Source organism: Cydia pomonella, chromosome 11 (assembly GCF_033807575.1).
Source record: "Cydia pomonella isolate Wapato2018A chromosome 11, ilCydPomo1, whole genome shotgun sequence".
Classification (NCBI taxonomy): Eukaryota; Metazoa; Arthropoda; class Insecta; order Lepidoptera; family Tortricidae; genus Cydia; species Cydia pomonella.
In genome coordinates this window covers 18731529-18758623 of record NC_084713.1, presented here as the reverse complement: position 1 = coordinate 18758623, position 27095 = coordinate 18731529, and the positions used below count along the sequence as shown (strand labels likewise).

Genomic DNA, 27095 nt, shown 5'->3' with positions numbered 1-27095 from the left:
ATTGTAATTTTAATATCTGTTAAATCAGTTTAAAAACAAATGGTGCTTTGTGAGAATTCGTCAGAAAACCTGTTTAATTTTTTTTTTTTTATAAATAAACTTTATTATTTATGATAGTAAATTGTAATTTTAATATCTGTTAAATCAGTTTAAAAACAAATGGTGCTTTCTGAGAATTCGTCAGAAAACCTGTTTAATTTTTTTTATTAAGTCCTCGACAAATCTAAAAATACTTAGTAATTAAATAAACCAATACAATTCTCATAACTATTTACTCATCCAAGTGAAGTGAAGGAACTAAATAATGCTCCACTTGCATGAGCTTAATAGTTATATGCTCGTTATAATATTCTCCTACATGACCCAAGTCTTAAACTGCTCTCAAATAGTAATTTAAGCGTACTTGATACCTGACTATTACGTTGTTGTTTCAAACTTTAGTATACGTTGTTTAGTTTATTATAATTTAGTTTGGTGTAGTTAATTGGAGGTATGTCGTTACGTCCAAAGAGAGGTCTGGACAATGTCATCTCGCTTTGTGTAGTAGGGCACAGCACAGCGGATGTCTTTCCAGATCTAGAGCAGAGCCCAACTGGGGAAGTACCTCCACCTCACAGAAAACTGCAGCCAAATAACACTAGACCCTACTCATAGTGTTGTGTTCCTGCCGGTGAGTAAGGTAGCCAGAGCTCAACGAGGGGCGGAGTGTTAGGGTCGGCAACGCGCATATAACTCCTCTGGTGTTGCTGGCGTACATAGTCTGCGACTGCTTACCATCAGGCGGGCCGTATGCTGGTTTGCCACCGACATAGTATAATAAAATTGTTCGATGAATTTAGTTATGTATTTCATCTTGCAATAAACTGCTACAAAAATAATTAACGCAAACACATATTATTTCTGAATTTAATACGTCATTTCAAATTTAGTCGCACATATAGGAAATATTTGAAACATATAAGTAATCTTGTATATTCTAGACCTGTGCTTGTATTATATTGTAACTAATCCAGAGCAAATTCTTCCACGGCAATCTTCTCAAAGAAGATCTTGACGTTCTTTATAATTCTTGCAACGATGGTTTTGACGACCGGTCCCGCTGTGAGCTCTGCGAGTTCTTTGGGGTGGCTCTTCATCAGCGCTTTTGTTGCTCCAGCTAAGAAGTAAATAAATGCACGTTATTTAAATAAGGACTAAGTATTTCATGTAATATTAAATCCCACCAAAAACATTTTCATGTAAAATGTTGCCAAGACGAGACCACATGGCTCGCACAGTCAAAAAGTTATCAAATCTCATTTATTGAGCCAAGCTTCTAACTCTACTGCCCTAACTTCACTTCGTTTGGCCGTTTTTCTACCGCCACATGGGCGTAGGTGAAAAATTTATTAACTGTTCATTACTTTTCTGTTACACAATTGTTCTTGTAGTATAAGAGGTATGCAATTGAAACTTTTTATCTTTAATAAATCCACTATTGACATCATATACGTATTGTTTTTTAACAAGCAGAAACGTCTGCAATCGATGCAGTTAAGCTTAGAATAAATTTAAAACTCTAGATCGATACTCCAGTGCTCTGCCATCTGAGCCACCAAGACCTCACCAAAGAAAAATTTTCCACTTTTAAATTTATTATATACGTATACTGAGAATTTTGTTTATCTGGTATAATCTTAAGCACACTGTCAGGTATTATGCCAAAAGTAAAACCCCGGTGGTGGCCTGTTTCCTTGACCTGTCTAAGGCTTTTGACCTGGTTTCCTATCATATACTGTGGAAGAAGCTGGAGAATACCAGTGTACCGCAGGAAACCATTAGAATATTTAAGTATTGGTATGGAAACCAGGTCAACTGCGTTAGATGGGCAGACGTGCTATCTGATGAGTACAGGTTGGAGTGCGGGGTGAGACAGGGGGGGTTGACTTCACCTACGCTCTTCAACCTGTATGTTAATGGACTAATCGAGGCGCTCAGTAGAACCCATCTCGGCTGTCATGTGGATGGAGTTTGTGTCAACAACATAAGCTATGCGGACGACATGGTGCTGCTGAGCGCGTCGGTGTGTGGGCTGCGTAAACGGTTGCGAATTTGCGAAACGTATGTCTCAAATCATGGTCTTAAATATAACGCAACCAAGAGTCAGTTCATGGTGTTTGAGTGCGGTCGCAAAAAGACAATGGATATTCCTGCTATTTGCCTCAATGGTACCCCCATAGATAGAGTGGACCATTTTAAGTACCTAGGCCATGTTCTCGCGACCGACCTCAAGGACGACCTGGATATGGAGAGGGAACGAAGGGCCCTGTCGGTCCGAGCGAATATGATCGCCCGCAGATTTGCAAGGTGCTCAAAAGAGGTCACACTGTTTAGGGCATTTTGCACTTCCCTCTACACTTGCAATTTGTGGGCACAGTATACGCAACGGGCATACGGGGCCCTTAGGGTCCAGTACAACAATGCGTTCCGGGTGCTGATGGGGCTGCCCCGTTTCTGTAGCGCATCGGGGATGTTCGTGACGGCGCGCGTGGACTGTTTTTATACTACCATGCGTTCACGCGCAGCATCCCTGGTGCGCCGGGTGCGTGGCAATCCCAACAGCATCCTACGAATGATAGCGGATAGGGTCGACTGTCCCTACTTGTCGCACTGTGAGGGATGGCATTCCCCCATCAGTGTTGTTTTATTTTAAATTAGTGTTTGTTGTACCTACTAACCCCTTAGTTTGTAAGTTCTACTAATGAAAATATGTGTCCATGTGTTACATGTAATAAAAATATTCATTCATTCATTCATAATCCAAGCCCAAGTTATGAAGGATAAAAAAGCGGCCAAGTGCGAGTCGGACTCGCGCATGAAGGGTTCCGTACAATTTAAGACGTATTAAAAAAAAATCTTCTTACTAGATCTTGTTCAACATTTTACCACTTTGGACACACATTTTACCACTTTGGAAGTGTCTCTCGCGCAAACTATTCAGTTTAGAAAAAAATGATATTAGGAACCTAACTATCATTTTGGAAGACCTATCCATAGATACCTTACACGTATATGTTTGATGAAAAAATTTTTTTTTAAATTTTATGACGTATTAAAAAAAACTACTCACTAGATCTCGTTCAAAACAATTTTCGGTGGAAGTTTGCATGGTAATGTATATCATATATTTTTTTTAGATTTTTCATTCTGTTATTTTAGAAGTTACAGGGGGGGGGGACACACTTTTTTTCACTTTGGAAGGTTCTCTCGCGCAAACTATTCAGTTTAGAAAAAAATGATATTAGAAACATTAATATCATTTTTGAAGACCTATCCATAGATACCCCACACGTATGGGTATGATGAAAATTTTTTTTTTATTTTTATTTCATGTCGTATTAAAAAAAAACTACTTACTAGATCTCGTTGAAACCAATTTTCGGTGGAAGTTTACATGGCAATGTATATCATATATTTTTTTTAGATTTTTCATTCTGTTATTTTAGAAGTTACAGGGGGGGGGGACACACTTTTTTTCACTTTGGAAGGTTCTCTCGCGCAAACTATTCAGTTTAGAAAAAAATGATATTAGAAACATTAATATCATTTTTGAAGACCTATCCATAGATACCCCACACGTATGGGTATGATGAAAATTTTTTTTTTATTTTTATTTCATGACGTATTAAAAAAAAACTACTTACTAGATCTCGTTCAAACCAATTTTCGGTGGAAGTGTACATGGCAACGTATATCATATATTTTTTTTAGATTTTTCATTCTGTTATTTTAGAAGTTACGGGGGGGGGGACACACATTTTACCACTTTGGAAGTGTCTCTCGCGCAAACTATTCATTTTAGAGAAAAATGATATAAGAAACCTCACTATCATTTTTGAAGACCTATCCATAGATACCCCACACGTATGGGTTTGATGAAAAAAGATTTTTTGAGTTTCAGTTCTAAGTATGGGAACCCCTAAAATTTATTGTTTTTTTTCTATTTTTGTGTAAACATCCTAATGCGGTTCATAGAATACATCTACTTACCAAGTTTGAACAGTACAGCTCTTATAGTTTTGGAAAAAAGTGGCTGTGACAGAATCGGACAGACAGACGGACATGACGAATCTATAAGGGTTCCGTTTTTTGCCATTTGGCTACGGAACCCTAAAAAACGACGAAGCGCTTCAAGAAAGGTAGATAGTGCCCTTGCGCTTCGCTTAGCTCATCTTGGCGGGGGTATTACCGTGCCTCAGAATTCAATTACTATTACTACGACTACATACAGTAAAAATAAGAACACCATTCCCGGCCTTTGATTAAGAGACTAATTAGAAAAGAAACAAATAAATTACCCAAAACTTCATTTCCTCCGAACAAGTTGTCAAAGTCCAATGCATTTTCTCCCAAATACTTGAAGTCGTGCGTCCACTGGCCGGTCTCCCAGTGCTGTTTGCCATCGGGGCCGGTCACTTCGTTGTAGTTTAAGTCGAAATTAATCTCAATTTTCTCTGAAAATGATCAGTTCTCCATTTAGTATTGAAAACTATTGAAAAGGGTTTTGGATTCGATATGGTACAATCGCCATCAGATGTATAAGGGCCGCCAAGGTGCTCAAAAATACAGGAACATGCACTTCAACGTCTTGATATTTAATAAAGGCTTTGTTCAGATATTTGTGAACGCCTTGGCTGCTCCAATATATCTGCTGGTGACTGTACACATTGTAATTTCAATCTGAAGCTTACAAAATGTGCAAAATTTCGGCGCGTGGAGTGCATGCAACTTTCAAATCAGAGGTCATGAGTGCAAATAATGGCTGATAATAAAAATAAACAAATATTGTAGATACACAAATTGACTACATCCCACGATAAGCTCAAGAAGGCTTATGTTGTGGGTACTCAGACATATACAAACACTTAAATAGATAGAAAATATCTATGTCTCAGGAACATATAGATACCTGTGCTCATCAGACAAATAAATGCCCTTACCGGGATTCGAACCCAGGACCATCGGCTCCATAGGCAGGGTCACTACCCAGTAGGCCAGATCGGTTGTCAAATAATATAATATAAGCTTCTAAAATACTCAAAAAACATTGTAAGGAAACATATAAACATCAGAACTTCAAAAATATTGACATTAGGCTAGCGTAACTTTAGCCTAAACCCTCTAGTACAAAGACGAGTTCATAGTTATTTTCCTGATACCTACTGTGTTCAATGTGGGCTTTTCCATCGCCAGTTACGGCTAATAGTAAGATTGTCCCCTTCATTGTGTACTGGCCATCTAGGACGACATCACAATGGATTTTGGCGGATATCGAGTGTTTAACCTTGTTGTTTCTGTAAATTACAATTATATATCAGTTTTACAAAAGCATTTAAGATCAATAGGTAGTAAGTAGGTAGGAATAAGTGTGGCTACGGGATAAATGTGTCTGGTTTTCACATCGGGGCCTTTTTATACATTGAGTGTATATTGCGAGTTCATAAATTTTTTACTTGCTACTTATGTTTAGTGGCAAATGTGATGGTGTAATCCTGTTATCCCTCATTAGGGGCATAGGACTTGCAGAAGAATTTCCCATTTGTCGCGATCCTGAGCGGCTTCCAGCTCTTTCCAGCCGAGTCCAGTTGAACCAGCCTCCTTCTCAACTGATCACTTCCATGTGGTACGAGGCCGCCCTGACCGTCTACGTGCCAGTCGAATGCCAGCAGAGGCCCTGCTTGGACAGGTGGTTGTTCGGTCTACGGAGCGTGAGTCCGATCCATCGCCATTTCTTTAAAGGATTTCCTGGCCTATGGGTTTCTGGTCAGTCATCTGCCACAATCTGACGTTCGAGATAGTTCCTGGCCACTAAATCCCTAGGATGCGTCGCAGGCACTTGGATGTTTAGTGGTAAATGTATGAACTCACAATAAAGACTAAGCAATGTATAAACAGAGCCCACTATGTAAGCCCACTGGCAACTGGCTGATGTAAGTGCGGGAAAAGTCCAGCAGCCATATTTTTTCGTATCGTATTGACCTATCCAAACAATATTTGTACGCCAGTCATGGCAAAACAAGGATCAGCCAAAACCAAAAATGTAACACCCATGCATATCCCTGTTCCGCTTGTTTGACTCAAATAAACATTTATTCATTCATTCAATGTCAAGGTCCTGTGTCAGCTTCTCAGTAAATATATTTCAGGTACATTGCTGTGTACAGAGGTATAGAGCTATATTATCAAATCTTTTTTAGTTAAATCCGTGAATTTTAACGTGGTAAACAAAGATACAAAACGAGTTCCATAAATTTAGATTACTTTAAATATTTAATAATACGAAATGTGATAATATATTTTCGTTGGCCAAGAACTGGTATAGCCGATCGGTAGGCATAGTTAATGAAAGGCGAAAAATATTCAAGGACAAGTTTCGGTAAAAACCTTATATCATAAATTCCACGTGTATCGTGAAGTTCTGGCGTTGAACTTTTACATGAATATTAATGTAACAGTTTTCTTGCCTCGTGCTATAGGGTGATAATGCAGTTACACCAATTACTTAATACAATTTTTCGTCCCTTAAAAGGGAGGAATAGCTTTTTGAATGTAACGAAATATTTAACGTTCATTTTTCGACGAAATTCCATTTCGGGAGTAAACGTTTTCCACTAACTTCTTAAAAAATCGATTCAGCATAATATATTCTAGGTTTTGCATTAAAAAAGAATTGTTTTGCTGAAGAACAGGAGAACCTATAAACCTAGTTTTTCGTTGTGTCAATAACATAATAAAAAAATCATGGAGAATGGAAAATATTTAGAAGTGGAAGAACATTTTCTCATTTTGTATACTTTCACGAACTGCTGCTGCAACTGCTGCAACTGTTGAGCAGTAGCTCAACAGTTGCTTTCAAATCAATACAAAGTTACAGCCATTTTCAAAATAAAAGACTTGCGCCTCAACCTCATGAGATGAGACGATGAAACATCCATTGACTTTTATTCAAGGAGTAACGAAAATAATGGGGATCCGTTTAAGAATATATTCGGCATCGAATAATATCACATTAGGAAATGTAAATTAAAAAATCTTCTACTTTTTCGTGATCAGAGCATGATACGAATATGCCCTTAAACGGATCCCCACTAATTATTATTTTGTTTCAATTTCTGTATTTTTGCTAACTGATCTCTCTGTTCAATGTCAAAATCTTACAATCCTCTTGGAGGCAATGGAAACCTTTTTTAAAGACATCTTTGTGAATATTACTCGCACCGTGTCTCTAAAGAAGAACACAGGATACGATTGCTCTATGCCTAACTCGAGGATTCTGTTACCGAACAGGGGAACCAGAACTTCAGTTTTCTAAATATAATTATTTTAAATCCAGAATGATAAAAAAAACTTACTTAACACTCTTGAATCTACAGGAATTAAGTCCTTTAACTGTAAGGTCTCTAAAGATGAGATTCAAGAAGTTGGTACTGGAATCGATCTTTTTGAAGACTACGGGATCCAACTGTTCTATGCCCAACTCGGGGATGCCAGCGCCAAACAGGGGAATGAGAACTTCGGTATTCTTTTTGATGCATTCTGAGTCTTCCGCTTTACATTTTGTTAGGGGTACTGAAAAGAAGGTGATAATTAGGAATATAAGTTTTGAAATACCTAAATTGCCCTTTGAAACTACGGCATTAAATTTAGACTACGGACTGGAGGTAAGCGGCGCGCGGCGCAGCGAGCAGCAAATCAAGGATGTAATACATTTGGTCGAGTGCAATGTGTAAATGGCCTTGATTTGCCGCTCACGAGCAGAAGCTATTCTGCCCGTGACTTTATCTGAGTGGGATGATGATGATCAATAAAACTACCCTATGCCATTCTTCTCAAGCTATCTCTATACCAAATTTTTTCAACGGTAAGCAGGAAGAGGACAGGTAGACCGAGTTACTCAACATTTATAATACTACTAGCTTTTGCCCATGATTTAGTCTGCGTGGGATGATGATAATGATGATGACAGATTAAAACTATCGTATGTCTTTTCTCGAGCCTCAAATTATCTCCAAGCCAAATTTCACTTAAATCGGTACAGCGGGTTAAGCGTGAAGATGTGACGAATAGACAGACACACTTTCGCATTTATAATATTAGTATGGATAGTAGGGATAGAGTGTTCTTAGAACTATTGATATTTCGTGAGCGGTTCTTGTCTGATTGAATTTTTTGTCTTTTAATTATTTATATAAGAATTCAAGCCTTGGAGCTTCAAGCTCTGACACTTAGAGACTTGGTTTTATTTTTTTTGTGTATTTTGACATTTAGAGACAGTATACATTTCTAATAAAGTATTTATTATTTCATCGATTCCATATTCGTAATTGTTTTTTTGTAATTTTTATTGTTTGTAAAAATGGACATGTAAAAGTGCCCCTGTGGCCTATTTGCTGAATAAATGTTTGATATTTGATATATAAAAAAGCAAACAAAAATGGCATCATCATCATCATCATTTTACCCTCCAGTCGCCCACTGCTGAGCATAGGCATCTCTCGTCGTGTACGCCACTTATCACGGTCCTGGGCTACACTCATCCAGGAGTGGCCCCCGATTTTTAGAATGTCATCCACCCAACGAGCCAACGGACACCAGGCGCTTCTTTCATCCGAAAGCGGCTACCAATTATGAACTTAGGATGCGTGGTCTTAATTGCCAAAATGGAAATAATCTCCTCCTTAACCGACGCAGATTAAAAAAGTCTGAACAATGTGTGTGGTACATAAGTCGTAGAATCTATAATCGAACGCGAATTAATTTAAATCGGATAATATGTTTATAAGTAAGCTTAAGGACTATATAGCAGATAAGGCGTTTTACTCGTTAAGTGAATTTATGAATCACAGACATACGAAAGATGTAATTATAATGTAACTTGCATTTATGAATAAATTAATGTAAGGATTATTTATCTTCATCAACATGCAAATTTAATACATCTCCAATAAATAACTAAACTTTTAACTGAAAACCAAAATCTAACAATAAATACAAAATAGACAATAATACAATACAAAACCGGTCATACAATCAAAATGGTCCGAAAAAAAAAAAATCCTCTTAATAGCATCTTATAACCACAAAATAATATTTACAGAGAAAATAATATTTACAGTAAAACACATAATACATGACGACAGGGCGTCAATACTAAAAACTACCGCTACTGATCTTAAAATAAAATACTAAAAACCCCTGCATCATTGCGCCGAAGATGCTGGCAGCATTTCCTCACTGTATTGCTATACTAATTAAAATAACATTAAATCTCACCTGCACTTGAACTCACTAAACCTAATACCGTAACGGTTACTATAAAATTCACAAACATCTTGAACCAAGATCCTCACACGACTGATGCCATCAAACCAGTAACCTTAAACGTGGATTGATTTGATTACCATTAAATATGCGGAGACCGTCTTGGTTTCGAATTACGTCACATAATTAAAATAACCAGTTCTGATCCTTGTTGCTTGTTTTCAATAATAAAGTAATTATTTATTTGAATTCTTCCATTAAATCAACTTTATAACCAAAATATTTAGGAAAGAAGTATGAAAAACTGTATATAATCATACAAAATAAAGGCTCTATAACACGGACCATTCTAGCTAAAAAAATATAAGTACCTATTCAATGCTATACATACTATATGATATATGTAGCTAGGCTATAGTGCCATGTATCCTGTGTGTATGGTTTTTTCAAAAAAAAATTAAAAAAAAATGTCTATAAATATTTTTCACAATGCCTAAAAATACTTTATGTTTTAGCCCATAGAGAAAAATTATCTAACAAGACATTTATGTACTTAGCAATAGAGTTCAAAAGCTGCCATATGACCCCCGAAGTGTTTTCTAAGGCTTAAGGCCCTAGTATTTAATCAGATGAAATTTAAATCATATTCAATTGGGTTCATATTGAGTTGCATTTGTTTTGTACCGTTCAATTTTCAAACAAAACATAATCAACTTTATGTCCTACACTAGATTCGTATATTTTGGAATTTTGATTTGTACGAGTATGGCAGTGTGAGCCATAACAACCATAATAACCATAGCCATGGTCTCGCCTTGGCAACATTTTACATGAAAATGTGTTTGATGGGATTTCACTTCCTTTTGGAAGTTGCTTATGTTATAACCAGACATAGAAATCCGCGGGGCAAAATTGTTTGACAAGTAGGGAGTTCCTGTATCGATGAAGTCAACTATCGATGCTAATTCTATATACTAGTGATCACTCAAGGGTTTGCTTGTAAAAATACGTTACGTCTGGTTATAACAATCTTCCAACCGCTTATTTAAAGAGTTGGGGGTGATTTACTATTAAAAATCCTGAAATATATATCTGGGGGCATGTTTTATACAGTCTGCTTTCTTTACTGATTCCCCAAACTTCGACCCTTTTTTCCCCTAACGCCCTTTTCCTCCCCCTTCACCCCTTACGGGGTGACTTTGGGGTTGAAATATACTCTATATCCTTCCCTATAACAAAAACTATCTACATACCTAATTTCAATTAAATCGGTTCAGCGGTTATTGATTCCCGATACAAAATTCCACCCCCCTTTTCACCCCCTTCAGGGCTAAAAATGTCAAGTTTTTGAATTTTTTGTTGTTTGCGTAATAATAATATCCTACATACCAGATTTCAGCTTCCTAGGACTTCAGGAAGTACCCTAAGTGTTTTGATGATCATTAGTGAGTGAGTGAGTGAGAGTTCAAAAAACCCTAAAAACGACGAAGCGCTCGAGAAAAGGTCGAGGTCGAGGTAAGGTAGGAGTGCCTTTGCGCTTCATTATGTTCGTCTTGGCGGGGGCTGCCGCCAGATTAAGATTTTGCGCAAATAAAGATTCATGTTTTAGTTTGACAGTTTATTTACTAACAATTTAAATATCTATTATTATTTTTAAGTGTTTTTATTTATATTTCTAGTTGCCGATAATCGATAATTATAGGTCAAGGTAAACTACTCACATGAAACTAGAAGGATCACGTTATTTGTAATAGCGTGACTAAATACAGAGAATTCATAATACGATTTAATGAATGACGCAAAATTCAGTTCATGGTCACCGGTGCACGAGTAAATATCGGAACAGATATCGGATTTAAGGGGGCAAAATTAAATGAGAAAGAGTGTTCCTACATCGATAAACTCAATTATCGGTACTCGTACTAACCCCACCGATACTACGAGGGCATCAATACCTTAACTAAGTTTATGATTCTGTGCTGAATCATTATATCTTGAAAACCGAGCTTTGCTTGGAAAACATATAAAAACTCTAAAATGCGCGTTTTCTTCGGGATAGATCGATTTTTCGCCCCCAAAAACCCCACATGGCAAATTTCATCGAAATCGTTAGAGCCGTTTCCGAGAGCCCCGCAATATATAAATACATATATACAAGAATTGCTCGTTTAAAGGTATAACATGTGTATAACCATTTTAGTAAATAAATTTATCTAAATAAATAAAAAATAAATTCTCAAAAGATTTTATTCATACAAATTGTAAAAAAGCCGTCTTAACATTTCCCATTTCAGTTCTTGGCAAATAACAACAATAACGTTTAATTTACTTACACGAGTTTAGTACATACTTGAAACATCGAGTGGACTATAGTTTTTTTTTACTATGAATTATCCTGCATAGAAAATGGCAAAGTACTTTATAGTTAACAAAACATACATAACAGCTTTGGTTTATACAGACATTCAGAAACCAAAGGTTTGTACAGACATTCAGAAACCAAAGGTTTGTACAGACATTCAGAAACCACAGGTTTGTACAGACATTAAGAAACCAAATGTTTGTACAGACATTCAGAAACCAAAGGTTTGTACAGACTACATTCCGACTGCAGACTTTATGGAAAACGTTAAACCATAGTTGACTTTTCCTGTAGGAATGCAGTCCTTTATCGGCCTTAAAGTCTGGTGGGAAGAGCTGTCGATTTGGGATTCATGTACAGCTTGTGACAATTTCCTTTATGTCATCTTCGTCATCATCGAGTAGAAATTAACCATTGTGTCCACTTCATCTCTCTGTGACTAAATGCACTCCACTGACGTAGTCACTTATCTTAAATATCAGCTGCCATTATTTTACCTACCAGTAGTACTTATTACTTTAATGTTTTTAAAACCATTTGAATTTAATTAGAGTTGCATTTCTTTTGATTTTAAAACAAAATATATTCAACCATATATCCTTCAGTATTGATTTTAAATTCAAATGACATTTTTTGTATGATGGGCTTTAGGAGGTTTAACCGATCGGATAGTCTAGGACTACCAAATAACTCGGCCAGACTTTCAGGTCGGAATTATAGCTGTTTCCACTAGGTTCACTCTTAGATGTCCTAGTTTTGCGACAAAGCAGAAAAAATTTAAGCATACCCCCGGATTTGGGGAGCGGCAGCAAATGCGTTGCTAGGAGGTAACATTACCGCATCCAAAACCCGGAGTATGATTAAATGAGCGTTTCTGTCCGTACAAAGGACCATGTTTTCATTGCCTGACGTTTCGTAAATCGCTATTTTGTACGCACCGCACGTACAGCCAAAGAATTTAATTTGAGTACAATTTCGTACCTGGTCACAGTGACAACCAATATGGAAGTCGCTAAGCACCTCATACTACACCTCACCTCATACCTCATACTATTGTCACTGTGACGAGGTACGACCTGGTACTAGAATTAAATTCGTTGACCGTACATACATGAGGAGCCTAATTAATAAATTGTCCTAACTAAATCGACAGTCGCACGACCCGTTTCGATAAACAGATCGGCAAAACACGACAGTTTTTTATATATACCGCGTATGTCGTTTCAGTTACGACAATTCCCAATGGCTAATTAAGCCATTTATTCCAGGACAAAATCTTCCACCGGCACTTTCTCGAAGAAGATCTTGACGTTCTTCAGAATTCTGCCAGTGATGGTTTTGATCACAGGTCCGGCGGTGATGCTCGCTATATCGTTGGCGCTGGTCCTCATGAGTTCGCGGGCGGCACGGCCTGGAAACAGGAAATTTATTTCGGTAATTTGTGTAATAAATGTTTGAAAGCTCGCCAATTTCTGCGTGCGATCTTTGGAGTGAAGATAGTTTAGAGGCTTAAGTAAAGCTCCATTTAGGCGGATCAAGAACTTGCATGTAATTTTCGTTACAGTGCGATATTTGGTTGATCGAATGAAATCATTGTACGCTATAGTTAGCAATGTATCGAATATTGCATGTAAGTTCTAGTGCCGTATAGGGTTGAACTGTTGTCGGACACCTGCTTGCCAATATTGTGAGACACAGTGTATCATTACGGTTTTAAAATAAGCTTTTTATGGAAGTTGGGATCACTTAGCTCATGTAAGTAAATGTAGCTTATGTTTAAAGCTGTGGTTAATTGAATTGGTATTGCAATCGCACCGAATCTCGCATGCACCAATATATTATACGATCAAGACAAAAGGCGGTTAAGGTTATATTAAGATGAGGGTCATTATACATTTTAAAATAGTATGTCTCGCTCGCGTTTTACCTATAGATATCGCAAAATTAAATTAATTTACTATAGCTACTTTTTTATTTTTACGCTGCACCCTTCAAGACAAGATACATTTTTTCAGTATCTATTTGAGACTTCAATACAAAATTCATTATTTTTGATTGCATTGTCCACATATGACACTAGACCTTTTTTTTAATGTGTTCGACCCATGACTTGTAATCAACGTGCGAATCTCAAGGTGTTACCTAGAATTTCGTTTCCACCGAACAGGTTGTCGAACTCCATCTTGGTCTTGCCCTTGTAGGCGAAAGAGTGCGTCCAGGCGCCAGTGGTCCAGTGCTTCTTGCCATCAGCACCAGTTTCTTCCTTGTAGTTCAGTTCGAAGGTGATCTCAACCTTTTCTGGAAGTAACAATATGGTAATTAAGTATGGTCCAAAACTTTGAGATGTAGTCGGATTACTCATGGATCTGACATGATTCCTATATGAGATGGTTCCAATCTCCTTTGGAGGACCTGCTGGATTGCGCAGTTGCGCACTATGTCCACTTTCAACTAAAAACGTCACATTGACACTAACAGATCAGTATCATATTGGAATGAGATAATTAGATTATTAAGGTAACTAAAACTCGAATCTAAAAACGTCTTTTGACAATGACAGTTAAGTATCAGTTCAGTATCATATCAGCATCATATTGGAATGACGCTTAATAAGTAAAACTCAAATTGACCTGCTTGTCATAATACAATAAAAAAACATTACTAAGAATTCAAAAGACATCTCCCGTTCAAGGGGTAATTGTAATAAAAGTTGACTGGCGTGTGTCTTGGCCTCGGCAGCATGTCAAAGGTGGCAAACAATGATGTCATTTACATCCAAACAGGCTTCTCCAACCGAAAGTTTACAGATCTATTAAAATCAAACAAGCAATTATTTATTTTAATTTGACCGCAACCTTCGAGGAATGACAAACGTGTTTGGTGTTCTTGAATAAATTAGGTAAAACATGTTTGGAATATTCCAATAATATGTAATTTTGCTCAGAAATAAAGTAGAGATGGGCCGAATATGGAGTTTGCCGAATACGAATATTCGGCCGAATGTTCGGTTCAGATTTACCGAACCAAATATTAAGTGTTTTATAGTATTAAGGAGTACTTGGATAAATATAATGAGGTATAATGAGTATTGTAAATATTGTATTAAGTAAGCGATGCTCTCAACAGCACATTGCGTGTTGTACTTGCATTTACTATTTGCACACCTGCATGCAGGTTGAATACGATGAACCTATTTTTAATTTTAAGATCTGTAATTGTACCGTGTTCATGCAAATAAATAATTTTGATTTGATTTTAATTCTAGCTAAGGATAAATCGCTTCCTAGACAAACAAATTAATTAATTCAACGCTCCAAATAATTGAAATACTCGTATCTTTTGGATTCAGCAAGTCTCATCATGTGTTTTATTGATAACAAGAAAAAGTAACCTTATGGAAGACCTTATTAAAGTCTCTGGGGGAGCTTTTAGTGTTGCAACAGGACAAATAAGTATAATACAAAATATTTACCGAATATTTGGTACTTTAGCCGATTAATTCGGCCGAATTCGAACATTGGAAAACTTGTTTAATATGCAGAATACCGAATATTTGGCCCATCTCTAAAATAGGTAAAATATACATTAAGTATGCATTATTGTTCTGAATATTGGAAAAACGGATGCCTCAAAAGTTTTAACTCAAATAACTTATATTTGCAGATACATTATATATAAAATGTTCTTGTCTAGAAATATGACTGAGAATTATCGGCAAGCCCATTCAATGGAATTGAAATCATTGCTTTTATACACCGTACGCGGGAGCACCAACGGGATCCCGAAAATGATAGCCAAGCGGTTTGATTCTGTTATTTTGGGACGATTTATCGAATTGCATGTTCACAAACGTGCAGTTCGGTAGATCCCCCACAATAATTAGCAATCTAAAGTGTGTAAGTTACCTAATTTCATTTATGTTATTTATTGTACTGTAACGTAACATAGGTTGTAAGTTGATACTAACAAATATGGACTGTATTAATTGTGTGAGAATAAATAACTTTTATTTTTATTTATTTATTTTATACATATCTGTCATCAGGTATATAGTGATCAAAGATGAAGTGGAAGTGACCAAGGTTCTGGATATTCTTTGGACGACAGAATAATAATGAGTACTAAACTTTTACTCTTGAAAGGTCAATGAATTTGATTTCAAAACCATTTCTCATCTTGTCACAGTGACCATACTATGAGGTCCCTAGGGACAAGATACGAAATAGTACTGCAATTAAATTCTTTGATTGTACAACAAAGTACTGTGACGAAAAATAGGTATCTCATTTTCGAAACGTTGACCACCGTTTATCGGTTTTCCCAAAAGTATGGCGATAGACATGCATGGCAGCCTGAAAAGGCCACCAATAAGGTGACCTCATTTGGTCAAGATAACAGAAACCGCATGCCTGAACAGAAATGTTTCTCTTGTCTTTTTTTATACCACGTCGGTGGCAAGCAAGCGAACGGCCCGCCTGATGGTAAGCAGTCACCGCAGCCTATGGACACCTGCAACTCCAGAGGTGTTACATGCGCGTTGCCGACCCTTTAAAAACCTGTACACTCCTTTTCTGAAGAACCCCCTACTGTGCCTTGTGTCTTAAAGTCAGTGTCGAGCGAATCCTATTGAAGTGTTCCATAAAATACCTCGGGGTCGGAGTTGGGGTAAAACCTACATTTATTTGAAGATGAAAACTTTAAACCTTCATGAGCCACTCACCGTGCTCGATGTGCATGTTTCCGTCACCGTTGATGGGGAGACCCAGGATTTGCCCCTTCATGTCGTACTTGCCGTCCAGGGAGACATCGCAGTGGATTTTGGCGCTCAACTTGGTAGCTTCGCGTCTGTAAATTAAAAAAAAAATGAAATCCTACTGACATTTCGCAACCTAGCTCCCATTAAACACTTGGTGCTGTATGTCACAATCTTCATAGCTGATAAATATTCGGATATACAATATTTTACCTTCAGGTGCTTATTTAGTACATTGGATCCGATTCGCACGTCGCTCCGATGTTAGAGCGAGACAACGCTATGTGCGTATTATAGCGACATCCCGCTCGGAGCGATATGCGAATCGGGTCCGATGTGCTATACGCCTTACGCGTCTAAGTATATTTATTAGACTATGATAGTGAATACTATGTAAATGTAGTATATAATAAATAAATAAATATTATAGGACATTATTACAGCTTGTGTTGAGATTACTTAGACAACAGAGAATATATAATATATAAATATTTATAAATACTTAAATACATAGAAAACACCCATGACTCAGGAACAAATATCCATGCTCATCACACGAATAAATGCCCTTACCAGGATTTGAACCCGGGACCATCGACGTCATAGGCAGGGTCAGGAGGACTGGTCGTCAAAATAATGTATTAATCATAAATAAAAAATGGTAAATTATTCTCTGTTTAATTGTTATATACGCAATGAAGTCTTAGAAATTCATAAAATAAAATAGTCCTGTGACCTTTCTTTATTCTACTGGATTCTACGCAAAAGGAATTTTAAAACCATTTTGACAATAGCTATTATTTGAAAACAAAAACATTGCGAGAAAACCTATATCTGCGAAGAAAGTCAAAGCTGTTCATATTGTAAAACCTACGCATATTTTTAACGCTCCTCACTTAATGTACGGTCTCAGTGGCGAGCGTCTAGCGGAGCGTTTTACGGAGCGGGCAGCATAGCGGCAAGCGACAAACAGTTCCATTTGTTTGTTATGGACGCCGCGCGCTCCGCTCGAGCGTCCACTCAGTTCCCACTATAAAAAGTAACCAGTAAAATTACTCACTTAACACTCTTAAATCTGCACGTGCTCAGTCCTTTAAGGGTAGCATCTCTGAAGACCAGCTTCAGCAAATCGCTGCTGGAGTCGATCTTTTTAAACGAGACGGGATCTAACTGCTCAATGCCAAGATCCGGGATTCCGGCAGCGAAGAGAGGGATCAGCACTTCCGTGTTCTGTTTGATGCATTTGGAGTCGTCTATCTTGCATTTTGTTAGGGGTACTGTAACAATAATGAGACATAATATTTTGTTAATATATGCACAAAAACTGGGACTTGCGAATTGAATCGCGTACCAAATGTCATCTATAGTTTGGGTTATCCATGATGACGCGCAGATTTAATGACATGATATTACGAGTCAAGAGTCACGCGTCGTCGTGAATGACACAATTTATATACATCTAAATCGGCTTAGCGATTTTATTTTAAAGACGTAATCGACTGACATAGTCAATGCGATCATATGAAAGAAATATTGCATAGTGGTGTGATAAGTAGGACACCATGTGACGCCCACCACCTGCGGCCATACTTTACAATTATGTCGGAGGGGTGCTGACTTGCAACGAGTGTGGTCGTACATTTGCTGCAAAAATTGGCTATATCAGTCACCTGAGAGCGCACCAGCGACGCTCTCAGCGGTAGAACGCAGTCGCTGTGGTCGAAAACGGCTAGGAGATGATAGATAGATAGATAGACCATGTGACGCTATCTTGTAGCATGGTAAACCTGCATGGTGCAGTCACCGCGCGCACTGGCCGGTGACGAAATAACTTTGCCAGTATAGCTTGTCTTTTGTTTTTTCCATGTAAATTTCTTAACAATTTGTCGACGAATAGCACAACTCTGATTAATTTAATGTTATGTAAAGCTTAACTGCTGTATTATTGTTGAAAGTTACTTCTTAATGGGCTGTCTCTAACGTCCTTCTTCTGGCTCAAAATTGAAGACGCACGATTGAAGCTACTTATTTTGTTGATATTCGCTGCTGAAGTTTTTATCTACTTGCGCCTGGTGAGCCCGCCAAGCCCGCAGTAGCACGCGCTGCCGGAATTCATCGTTTGGCTCGATGAAGATTGGAATTCGAGAACGTTAAGGCCAGTGACGATATTTATTTGGTTTAGACTCGCGTACTGACGGATATTATTTTATTTCATTGTACATATTTTAACTGTTATATTGTTTTACCATAAGAACCTAGTTTTCATTTACCACTCTAGCTACAATCTATGAACAATCTATGAAAAGGCAGCGTATATGATGCTCCGATACAAATACAACGCTGTGTGCGTGACGCCGGATCCCTTTCTTTCGCATAATTATCGAAAGTCATAATGTAATGATAGTCATATTATCATTAGTTATAACTCTGAAACCGTTAACTTTTCAGGAATTTCCTTAGGTTATCCTATAGATAGGTTAGGTTTGTTTTATGGCAATCCTGAACAGTTACGCGTTTCTGAGATAAACCAAATTATGACTAACGAAAATGCGGACAAACAATACATTATGACTTAAAACTTTATGGGAAACAATAGAGACCCGCGTGACGCATAAGGTACCTTTTCTTACAAAATGCCACAAATAGTAATTTGCAAGGGATTTGTATTAAGGGTCCGCAGCAAGCTCGGCCGAATTTCACCTTCCCATACAAACGGAGTTTCGTTCTCATTTTTAAAATACTTTGGATTGTAATGAAACTTTGCACATACAATGACATGTAGCTTATAAAACAAACGAAATAGAGCAAAAACAAGTTTTCTATTTATATAAAACTTAAATTCGATGTATTTTTTTACTACTGTATCTAAAGCTAATTACAGGCATAGATATACCTTATCCTATGATAAGTACAAAGTTTCAGATTAATCTAACCAATCGTTTTAAAATGAGAGCGTAACTACGTTTGTATGGAGAACTGAGCTTGCTGCGGACTCTTAAGTAAGTAAAAATGTAAATATCATTGAATTATTGTTGACGTATTTTTGGGCTAGTCTGTAGATTAATAGTTTTTACAGTACATATGGTGCTACTTTACTGTACTAGTGCGAAAATTAGCATATTACGTTACTGTGTCGAACATTTAAAGGGCCATATGTACTGTAAAACGTTGTACGATACATGTGTGAATAGGTAATTCGCAACTCGTGTCGATTTAAAACACTGCCTTCGGTCGTGTTTTAATTTATCGCCACTCGTTTCGAATTTCCCATTTTTCGCACTTGTATCGTAATGTACTATTAAAAGCGTTGTTTTATTCTTAAGATAATTATTTTAAATATTTAATTTATAAAAAAACCGTTTTAACTTTTTATTGATAAAAGCGGTGTTCGTTACTTTGAAGAACAAGTCAAGCATTTGAATTTAGAAAGCATCATTTACACATCACAATACCTATTTATTTCAGGCGATGACTCCTCTTTGTTTTCAACATATGTTTCTAAAAAACCACGTAGTAAAGTAGAACTGTACCCCTAGTGTAAATTTATTCGACAACGAAACGTGACGTACGCGTATGCGTTAAGTCTCATTTTGTATGGAATTATGAGTTTCCAAAACGTCCCGCTTGGCGCGCTGTTTCTAAATCCCATACAAAATGAGACTTACCGCAAACGCGTACGTCATGTTACACTAGGGTTTCTGAGAAGATCAAGAAACTGTTTATTATATATTATATGCACCAAAGTTTAAGAGTGGATAACTATTGACCACTGCTCCCGTACAAACATAGCTTCCAATATTTGTTAGCAAAATGTTTGTCGGTCCTGCTATCTATATTAATGTGGGTAGCCTTATGGGCGGCCTTCCGCAGGGGTCAGTACCTCTAGTGTAAATAAATTCGATTTCCAAACGTGACGTACGCGTTTGCGTTTAGTCTCATTTTGTATTGGATTTCGAAAGAGCGCGCCAAGCGGGACGTTTTGGAAACTCAAAATCCTATACAAAATGAGACTTAACGCAAACGCGTTCGTCACGTTATGATGTCGAACAAAGTTACACTAGGGGTACAGATCTAGGGGACCTAAGATAGGCGAGTTTAAGTTTTAGTATAATATTTTTTTTAGTTCATAGTAATCATAGTCCATTTTAGTAGTAGTTTATTATAAGTTTTGTTATTGTACTTGTTTTTAATTATACTAAATAACATGTTAAAAAAATATTATAGTAATTAAAAATAAAACAAATCAAACAAAGGACATAAAAATGGCTAATATACGTCTAAAAGTATTAATAATGTCAATATACAGAGGGGAAAACGGAGGCTACGGTCGTCAACTTTATACGTACTACGTATAGTCGAGTTCATAAATACGTATACATTTCTTCACCTTAATCCATTGTAATAAGGTGAACAAAATGTATACATGTTTATGAAATCGTCTGTACAGTCAACCAATTTGAATCCTAGGCCACTATAGAACCTTGTCGCTTTAACTACTAGATACTTGACACGCATCACTCAATAAGCACTGTCGTAGAAGTCATTATGGCATGGTTCTATAGTGGCCTACGACCGTGACTGTACGTAACTTCATTTCTTAAAACGTAAAACGTAAACCTGAAAGTTGTGATTTCATTAAAATGTACGCTCGAAATTTTCGGAGACATACAAGATTAGTATTTTTTTATCATACAGGAGGCAAACGAGCAGACGGATCACCTGATGGTAAGCGATTACCGCCGCCCATGGACACTTGCAACACCAGAGGGGTTCTAAGTGCGTTGCCGGCATTTAAGATGGGAGTACGCTTTTATCTTTTCTTATGCACAAATTACAAGTACATATTAAAGACGACCGGTCTGGCCTAGTGGGTAGTGACCCTGCCTATGAAGCTGATGGGTTCAAATCCTGGTAAGAGCATATATTTGTGTGATGAACACGGATATTTGTTTCTGAGTCATAGGTGTTTATATGTATTTAAGTATTTATAATTATAACCTATTATATATATCGTTGTCTAGGTGGGCCGATCAACTTTTTTTTGTATAAACGCGTCCCGTTTACTTCTAAAATATTAAACACTACTTTTTATTACATAAAATATATAATTACACGTTAATTATTTAATCAGATCTATTGTTTTGTGTTTGCCTTAGTTTTATAAAGCAAACTTTTTCCATTTTTATAGAAAATTCCTCGTGACTAAGGTGACGAAATTTTTGTTTCATACAAAATCTCACTGTCCCCCAGGCGTACTGACTTGCTATTATTGGAAATTCTGAAAAATAATTCCATTACGACTTCCTATATTTCGAGCTTTTTAAAAACAAATTAGTAACTTTTATCTAAATTCTTATTAACGCGCACGATATATATAATGTAAGTATACAAAATATTTTTTCAAAACTATGTCCCCCAGGCGTTAAGATAACACGAGTCGGCTGAGTCACAGGATAGATTGTTTTGCTATGTGCGTGTGAGAGGGACTATGAACGGCTCAGCCAATAAGAGCTGGATCTAAGTATCGCTTGATGGCGCCTGCGTTTGCTTTAGATTCATACTGGCTCAGCCATTTCGTTCGTGACTCGCGAGGTGGCAGCGTGTGTTTATTGTGTGTCGGCTGAGTGACATTAGAATTCCGGTAAGTATATATATTTCACATCTAATTTGTATCTTAGTTAAGTTCCTTTTAAGTCTGAAATGCTCAGTGTATATGTTTTTATCGTAATTTAAATAGTTTTGCGACAAAAACAACAAAACAGTCTTAAAATGTCTCTTTAGTCACAGTCCCTTTAGTCACGATTTTCGTGACTCTGAAGACTTTTTACGTGACTTAAGAGACATTTTTAGGTTGATTAACCTTAAATCCTTATATAATACGTTAAATTTAATCCTGATAATTATTGCTTCAGTTGCTACAATAGTACTACTAAAGCACAATATTTTTTTTCGTATCTGCAACCTCAAATTTCATAGTTTTTATGGATGTATCGCGTTCACGAATGTTAATAGATAATGTGAACCTGACACTATAACATTCGATTTAAATAACCAAAATACAATACGATCCCCACATTTTAACTTTATTATATTTTTGAAGCAAAGGCACATCGTCTTAACCTATTTTAAAAGTCGCGTCGGTTCGTTTGTTTCAGTAGCAATGCCACTTACAGCGACAGAAAGACAAAAAAGCTATAAAGATAAACTTAAACTTGACCCTGAAAAGTATGAAAATTACAAAAATAATCAACGAGCAAATTATTACGCAAAAAGAGACTTGTCAATGATTTAACGACACAAGAAAGATACAAATGCACGAGTAATTTGGAAACTTAGCCAGCAAAATTTAAGACGGTATAGGAAAAATTTAAACCGAGTTCTTAATGACACCCCTCCAAGCTCTCCGACGATGATGGAGCCTAATGTCAGAAAGCCCTCAGCCAGAAAATATAGAGCCTATGAAAATGCTTCTGGAATCGACAGTCCTCAAAGCACAACCAGAAAGAAAGGAGGTCGCAAACAAACAAGACGAGATCGATTTAAATTATTGCGGGAAAATTTACAATTACCTACGGTGAGAAATAGAGCAGCTGAAAACCTTTAAGAATGTAAAATTGAACCTTCCCTTCCCATTTCAAAAGCTTTAGACAAGCTATCGACAATTTGCAGCACACTGAAGCGGTTGTGGTTGCGGACTTTAGTGAAAATTATAGCTGCAAACTTCTTCTTCTTCTACTTCCGGGACATCCGTAGTTCTCATCCAGATATTACAACCATAGATCTTTATATTGACGGTCCCTTCAGTTAGTATCGTCAAAAACAAAACTTTTACCCCAGCTCTTCCACGACTTTTGAACACGGGTTTCTTGCTATGTCCTGGTCTTACTTTGAGGCTGGGCATGGTAAAGGGCCAGCTGATGGAATAGGATACCTAAAGGTCAGCTGAGGAGTTGGTAGCTTGGGGTGCAGACATTTTAAACAGTAAGCAATTTCACGATGGTCTAAAAGATATAAGCAAGATTAAACTCTACGAAATTTTATCCAAAGACACTGCAAAAATAGCCGATAATAAACATTTACAACCGTTGTAGGAAAATTAAAATACAGGAACCTTAGCTGTTTCTGCAGTAGAGGTTTTTGTGAATGTCTTTCTCCAAAAAATTATGAACCACTGAGACCTGTAACTAAGAATGTAAAGGAGAAGAAGCAGAAGAATAAGAAGGCAAACAATTTTAATGAAAGTAGACTTAGCTCCGACGATGATGATGTATTAAGTAATTACAGGATTTCACGGCAAAGGTCCCCTTTTAAAGAGATTGACTTACTGGAACTGACAAAAGCCCACAACAAGAACTGGTATGATACTGTTTATTCTGAAACTTCCGATGACGATGAACATACACGTTCAAAACCTAATTCATCAGCCAGCAAATGCAACGGGTAAAGAAAATCGAGGAATGCAGCGTGGAGACTTCCCATTAGTAAATGTAAGTTCTAGCAAAGGGAAAACTTTTAAATATGTCTGTATTGTCGATGAGCTGCACGATGACGGTGATATAAGAGTCACGTTTTTACGTTATGTTAAAAATAAAAGTACTTTTGTTTTAAACAAAACTGATATTGCTGTTATAGACTATACAGACATAGTTACAATTTTGGATAAGCCGAACATTACTATTAAACGATGCGTACAATATTTCATTTTCAAAGAGAATGTGGAAGTTACGAAATAATGAGCATTTCTTTAGGCATGATTCGTTGCTCAAGCATTTACGATAGCGAATGACGAAGCTCTTACTATTATGATTCTAAATTCTAATTACGCTTAATCTACTCGCCATCGTAAAATACATATAATACTTTAATTAAAGAATATTGTTTGTTTTTTTGTTGATCTCACGAGCTAGAGTAGTAATACAAGTTATAATATATAAGATTTATGTAATATAATGTGTTTTTTGTAACCCATCTAGACATCTAGTAATCATAAGTTGATTCCAAATCTTCAAGGTTAGTGTAATTGTGTCTCTTGAGTCACATGTTTTGTCTCTTCGCTTACAGTGTTGTCCCCCTAAATTGCAACAGATTACCGGCATTTAAACGGTTCATAAGAAACATTCATTGACATTATATACAAATAATGTTTCGCTTAGAACTCTGTTAAGTACTGTCACTATACTTGTTTAGTTATATTGAGTGCATACTGAGTTACGTTAAAAAATATTCACATCAAACTACCCATGTGACTCAAGAGACAATAACAACCCCAGTATTACGAAATTGAGACTGACTTTTGTACTTTTTATTTTGTAACCGTGTTCATTACTAATTACTTTCAGTAATAAAGGAATGAATTTTTAAATTAAATGTAGTTTCCATATCTAAATCGAGAAATCTGTATCTGTGACTCAGTAGACGTTTTACGTGAGTGTGTTATCAAATATATGTTTAATTTCCATCAAAACACAAGAACGAGCGATGCTCGAGATATATTTGCAATCTTTGGAAGTATTATTATCAATATTAAATAATATTGTGAGGAAAAACAAAACTTTATTTTTTTGCAAAAAAAGTTTATTCGATACAAGAAATAGTTGATCCGCCCAGGTACCTACAACACAAGCCTTATTGAGCTTACTGTGGGGCTTAGTCAATTTGTGTAATAATGTCCTATAATATTTATTTATTTATTTATATATTAATACGTTTTAAGTAAAAAAAAAAAAAAACAAATTTTACTTCGTTCATTGGAGAGTTTAAAGTAATCTGAATTAGTTCTAAATTAACATAAATCTCAAAGCTTTAATTTTTATCTGGGCTTCCATAGCGTGATATTTTACGAGGAGAGGTAACGGCCTCGTCTTCATTCAAACGTTCTCCCCATTTTCCTCTCTGGATATTCCCATTATGGAAAATATTTTTGCATAATTTGATGTATATTAACCATAGCTATGCTCGTACGTTTGATTTTTTTAGATTTGGGATTATTGTAAAAATTAGGAGCGAAAAACAGATTTCATACAAATTTTTAAATGCTTCTAACTTTTATAATAATTAAAATTAAAAAAAAAATCAAACAAAGGGGGATAGCTGTGGTTGATACACAACAAATTGTGTCAGAATATTTTTAATATCGTTAATCTTCAGGGAGGAAAATGAGTACTACGTTCGTATGAAAATACGATTTCGCGCGGGCCTTCCACTTTCCTCTTAAGGCTTAACTTATACTGCACCAAGCATGGATAATTTATAAGGGTTGAAAAATTATTTTTTCCAAAAAAAATAAAAAAAAATTAAAAAAACTTACCTGCACTAGAGCTAACTAAACCTACAAAGGCAACAGCCACCAACGATTTCACAAACATTTTGAAGATAGGCCACACGACTGATCCCTCCGTACTATATCCACCTTGTACCAGCAATACTGATTTAGCAAGCATTAAATATGCATGCAGCTACGTCTCCATACGTCATACAATAAAAAACCTGTCTGCGCGGTGACATCTGACTTCTTTTGTTTGTCTCAATATTTGTCCTTTTGGCTAGGTATGTTTTTTCTAAGGAAAATACGTCAGCATGAACAACATAGCGAAACGAGATTTTTTTCTCGTTACATTTTAGTTACATTATGTACAAGTGAGACGTTTTTACGCAGGAACGTTACTTAACACGTGACTAAATGGAAATATTGGTGTAAAAAATGTGCGCTGCGTTTAAGAGGAAAGCGGAGGACCTGTGCGAAAACACCTTTTCATACAAACATATAGTCATCATTTTTCCCTCTGGATATTAACATTATTGAAAATATTATGACACAATTTTTTGGACCATAACTATGACCCTACGTTTGTTTTTTTTTCGAATTTTTAATTATTATAAAAATTAGAAGCTTTTCAAATTTTGTATAAAATCTGTTTTTCGCTCCTAATTTTTATAATAATAACAAAAAAACGAAAAAAACTCAAACCCCCTACGTTTGAGTTTGAGAGAGCTATGGCTAATATATATCAAATTATGCAAATGATAAAACTTTATTTATTCCCTTTTAATACATTTTAACTTTACAGATATACAACTTACAGACGAACACTTTAAAAAGAACAAACACAAATCAAACTTACAACTAACTACAACTAACTATAAAACTAAACAAGCAATAACTAGATACAATTAAAATATTTAAAAAAATAAAAAATAAACTAAATATAAAAAATTTCCCCAAAATCACCCGCCTCCGGAAAACTCCACAAAATGCTAGCGACATTCCCCCTCTGAATAGCCAAGCCTAGCCTCTGGGCAAAGAACGAGCCTGCCCTAGGGTCGCCCGAGACGCCTACCAGTCGAACCGACACTTCCTTAATAAATTTTTTGGTGTCGGTCGACCAAGGACCCAATGTTTCCATTGCAAGCGCCGCAAACTCGTATTCGTTCGTTAAGAATGCATACTTGCGGCGCTTGAGTGTCTGTGCCTGGTCCGCGGCCGTCCCAGGCTTTCGAGCAGATCCCTCAACGTGGGACGGGGCCAGCGTATCGACGCAGGTGGCGTCCCACGCTAAGGGGTGACCCAGGCTCCATGGCACGAGAGTGCAGCCATCAGGTCTTTTACCGTCAGCCGCGGAGAGGCCTGATGGCTCCAAAGTCGCGGGAAGAGAGGCGGTGCTGAGGGCGCGGCGGACTAAG

At 36.7% G+C, this 27095-nt stretch overlaps 2 protein-coding genes across 2 annotated transcripts; both read right to left on the bottom strand.

Annotated features, from left to right (window-relative positions):
• Positions 1-892: 892 nt before the first annotated feature.
• LOC133523043 (circadian clock-controlled protein daywake-like) lies at positions 893-9439 on the bottom strand. Its single transcript, XM_061858548.1, has 5 exons — positions 9313-9439; positions 7392-7608; positions 5203-5333; positions 4338-4493; positions 893-1156 (listed from the first exon to the last, which is right to left on the bottom strand). Exons 1-5 carry the CDS (start codon positions 9368-9370, stop codon positions 1005-1007), a joined length of 714 nt encoding a protein of 237 aa, XP_061714532.1. The 5' UTR covers positions 9371-9439; the 3' UTR covers positions 893-1004.
• A 2090-nt stretch (positions 9440-11529) lies between these two features.
• LOC133523042 (circadian clock-controlled protein daywake-like) lies at positions 11530-25875 on the bottom strand. The gene is made up of 5 exons (XM_061858547.1): positions 25723-25875; positions 17476-17692; positions 16383-16507; positions 13805-13960; positions 11530-13073 (listed from the first exon to the last, which is right to left on the bottom strand). The coding sequence occupies exons 1-5, from the start codon at positions 25853-25855 to the stop codon at positions 12922-12924; spliced, it is 783 nt and encodes a 260-aa protein (XP_061714531.1). The 5' UTR covers positions 25856-25875; the 3' UTR covers positions 11530-12921.
• Between the last annotated feature and the right edge of the window lie 1220 nt (positions 25876-27095).

Excerpts from the sequence above, each read along its gene's own strand:
- LOC133523042 (XM_061858547.1), bottom strand. The coding sequence starts at position 25,855 with ATGCTTGCTAAATCAGTATTGCTGGTACAAGGTGGATATAGTACGGAG. Across the intron at positions 16,508-17,475 it reads TGCAGATTTAAGAGTGTTAA|ACGCGAAGCTACCAAGTTGA; the intron begins GTGAGTAATTTT and ends TTTAATTTACAG. Across the intron at positions 13,961-16,382 it reads AAACATGCACATCGAGCACG|AAAAGGTTGAGATCACCTTC; the intron begins GTGAGTGGCTCA and ends TGTTACTTCCAG.
- LOC133523043 (XM_061858548.1), bottom strand. The coding sequence starts at position 9,370 with ATGTTTGTGAATTTTATAGTAACCGTTACGGTATTAGGTTTAGTGAGT. Across the intron at positions 7,609-9,312 it reads TTTAGTGAGTTCAAGTGCAG|TACCCCTAACAAAATGTAAA; the intron begins GTGAGATTTAAT and ends CCTTCTTTTCAG. Across the intron at positions 4,494-5,202 it reads AAAAGCCCACATTGAACACA|AGAAAATTGAGATTAATTTC; the intron begins GTAGGTATCAGG and ends GATCATTTTCAG.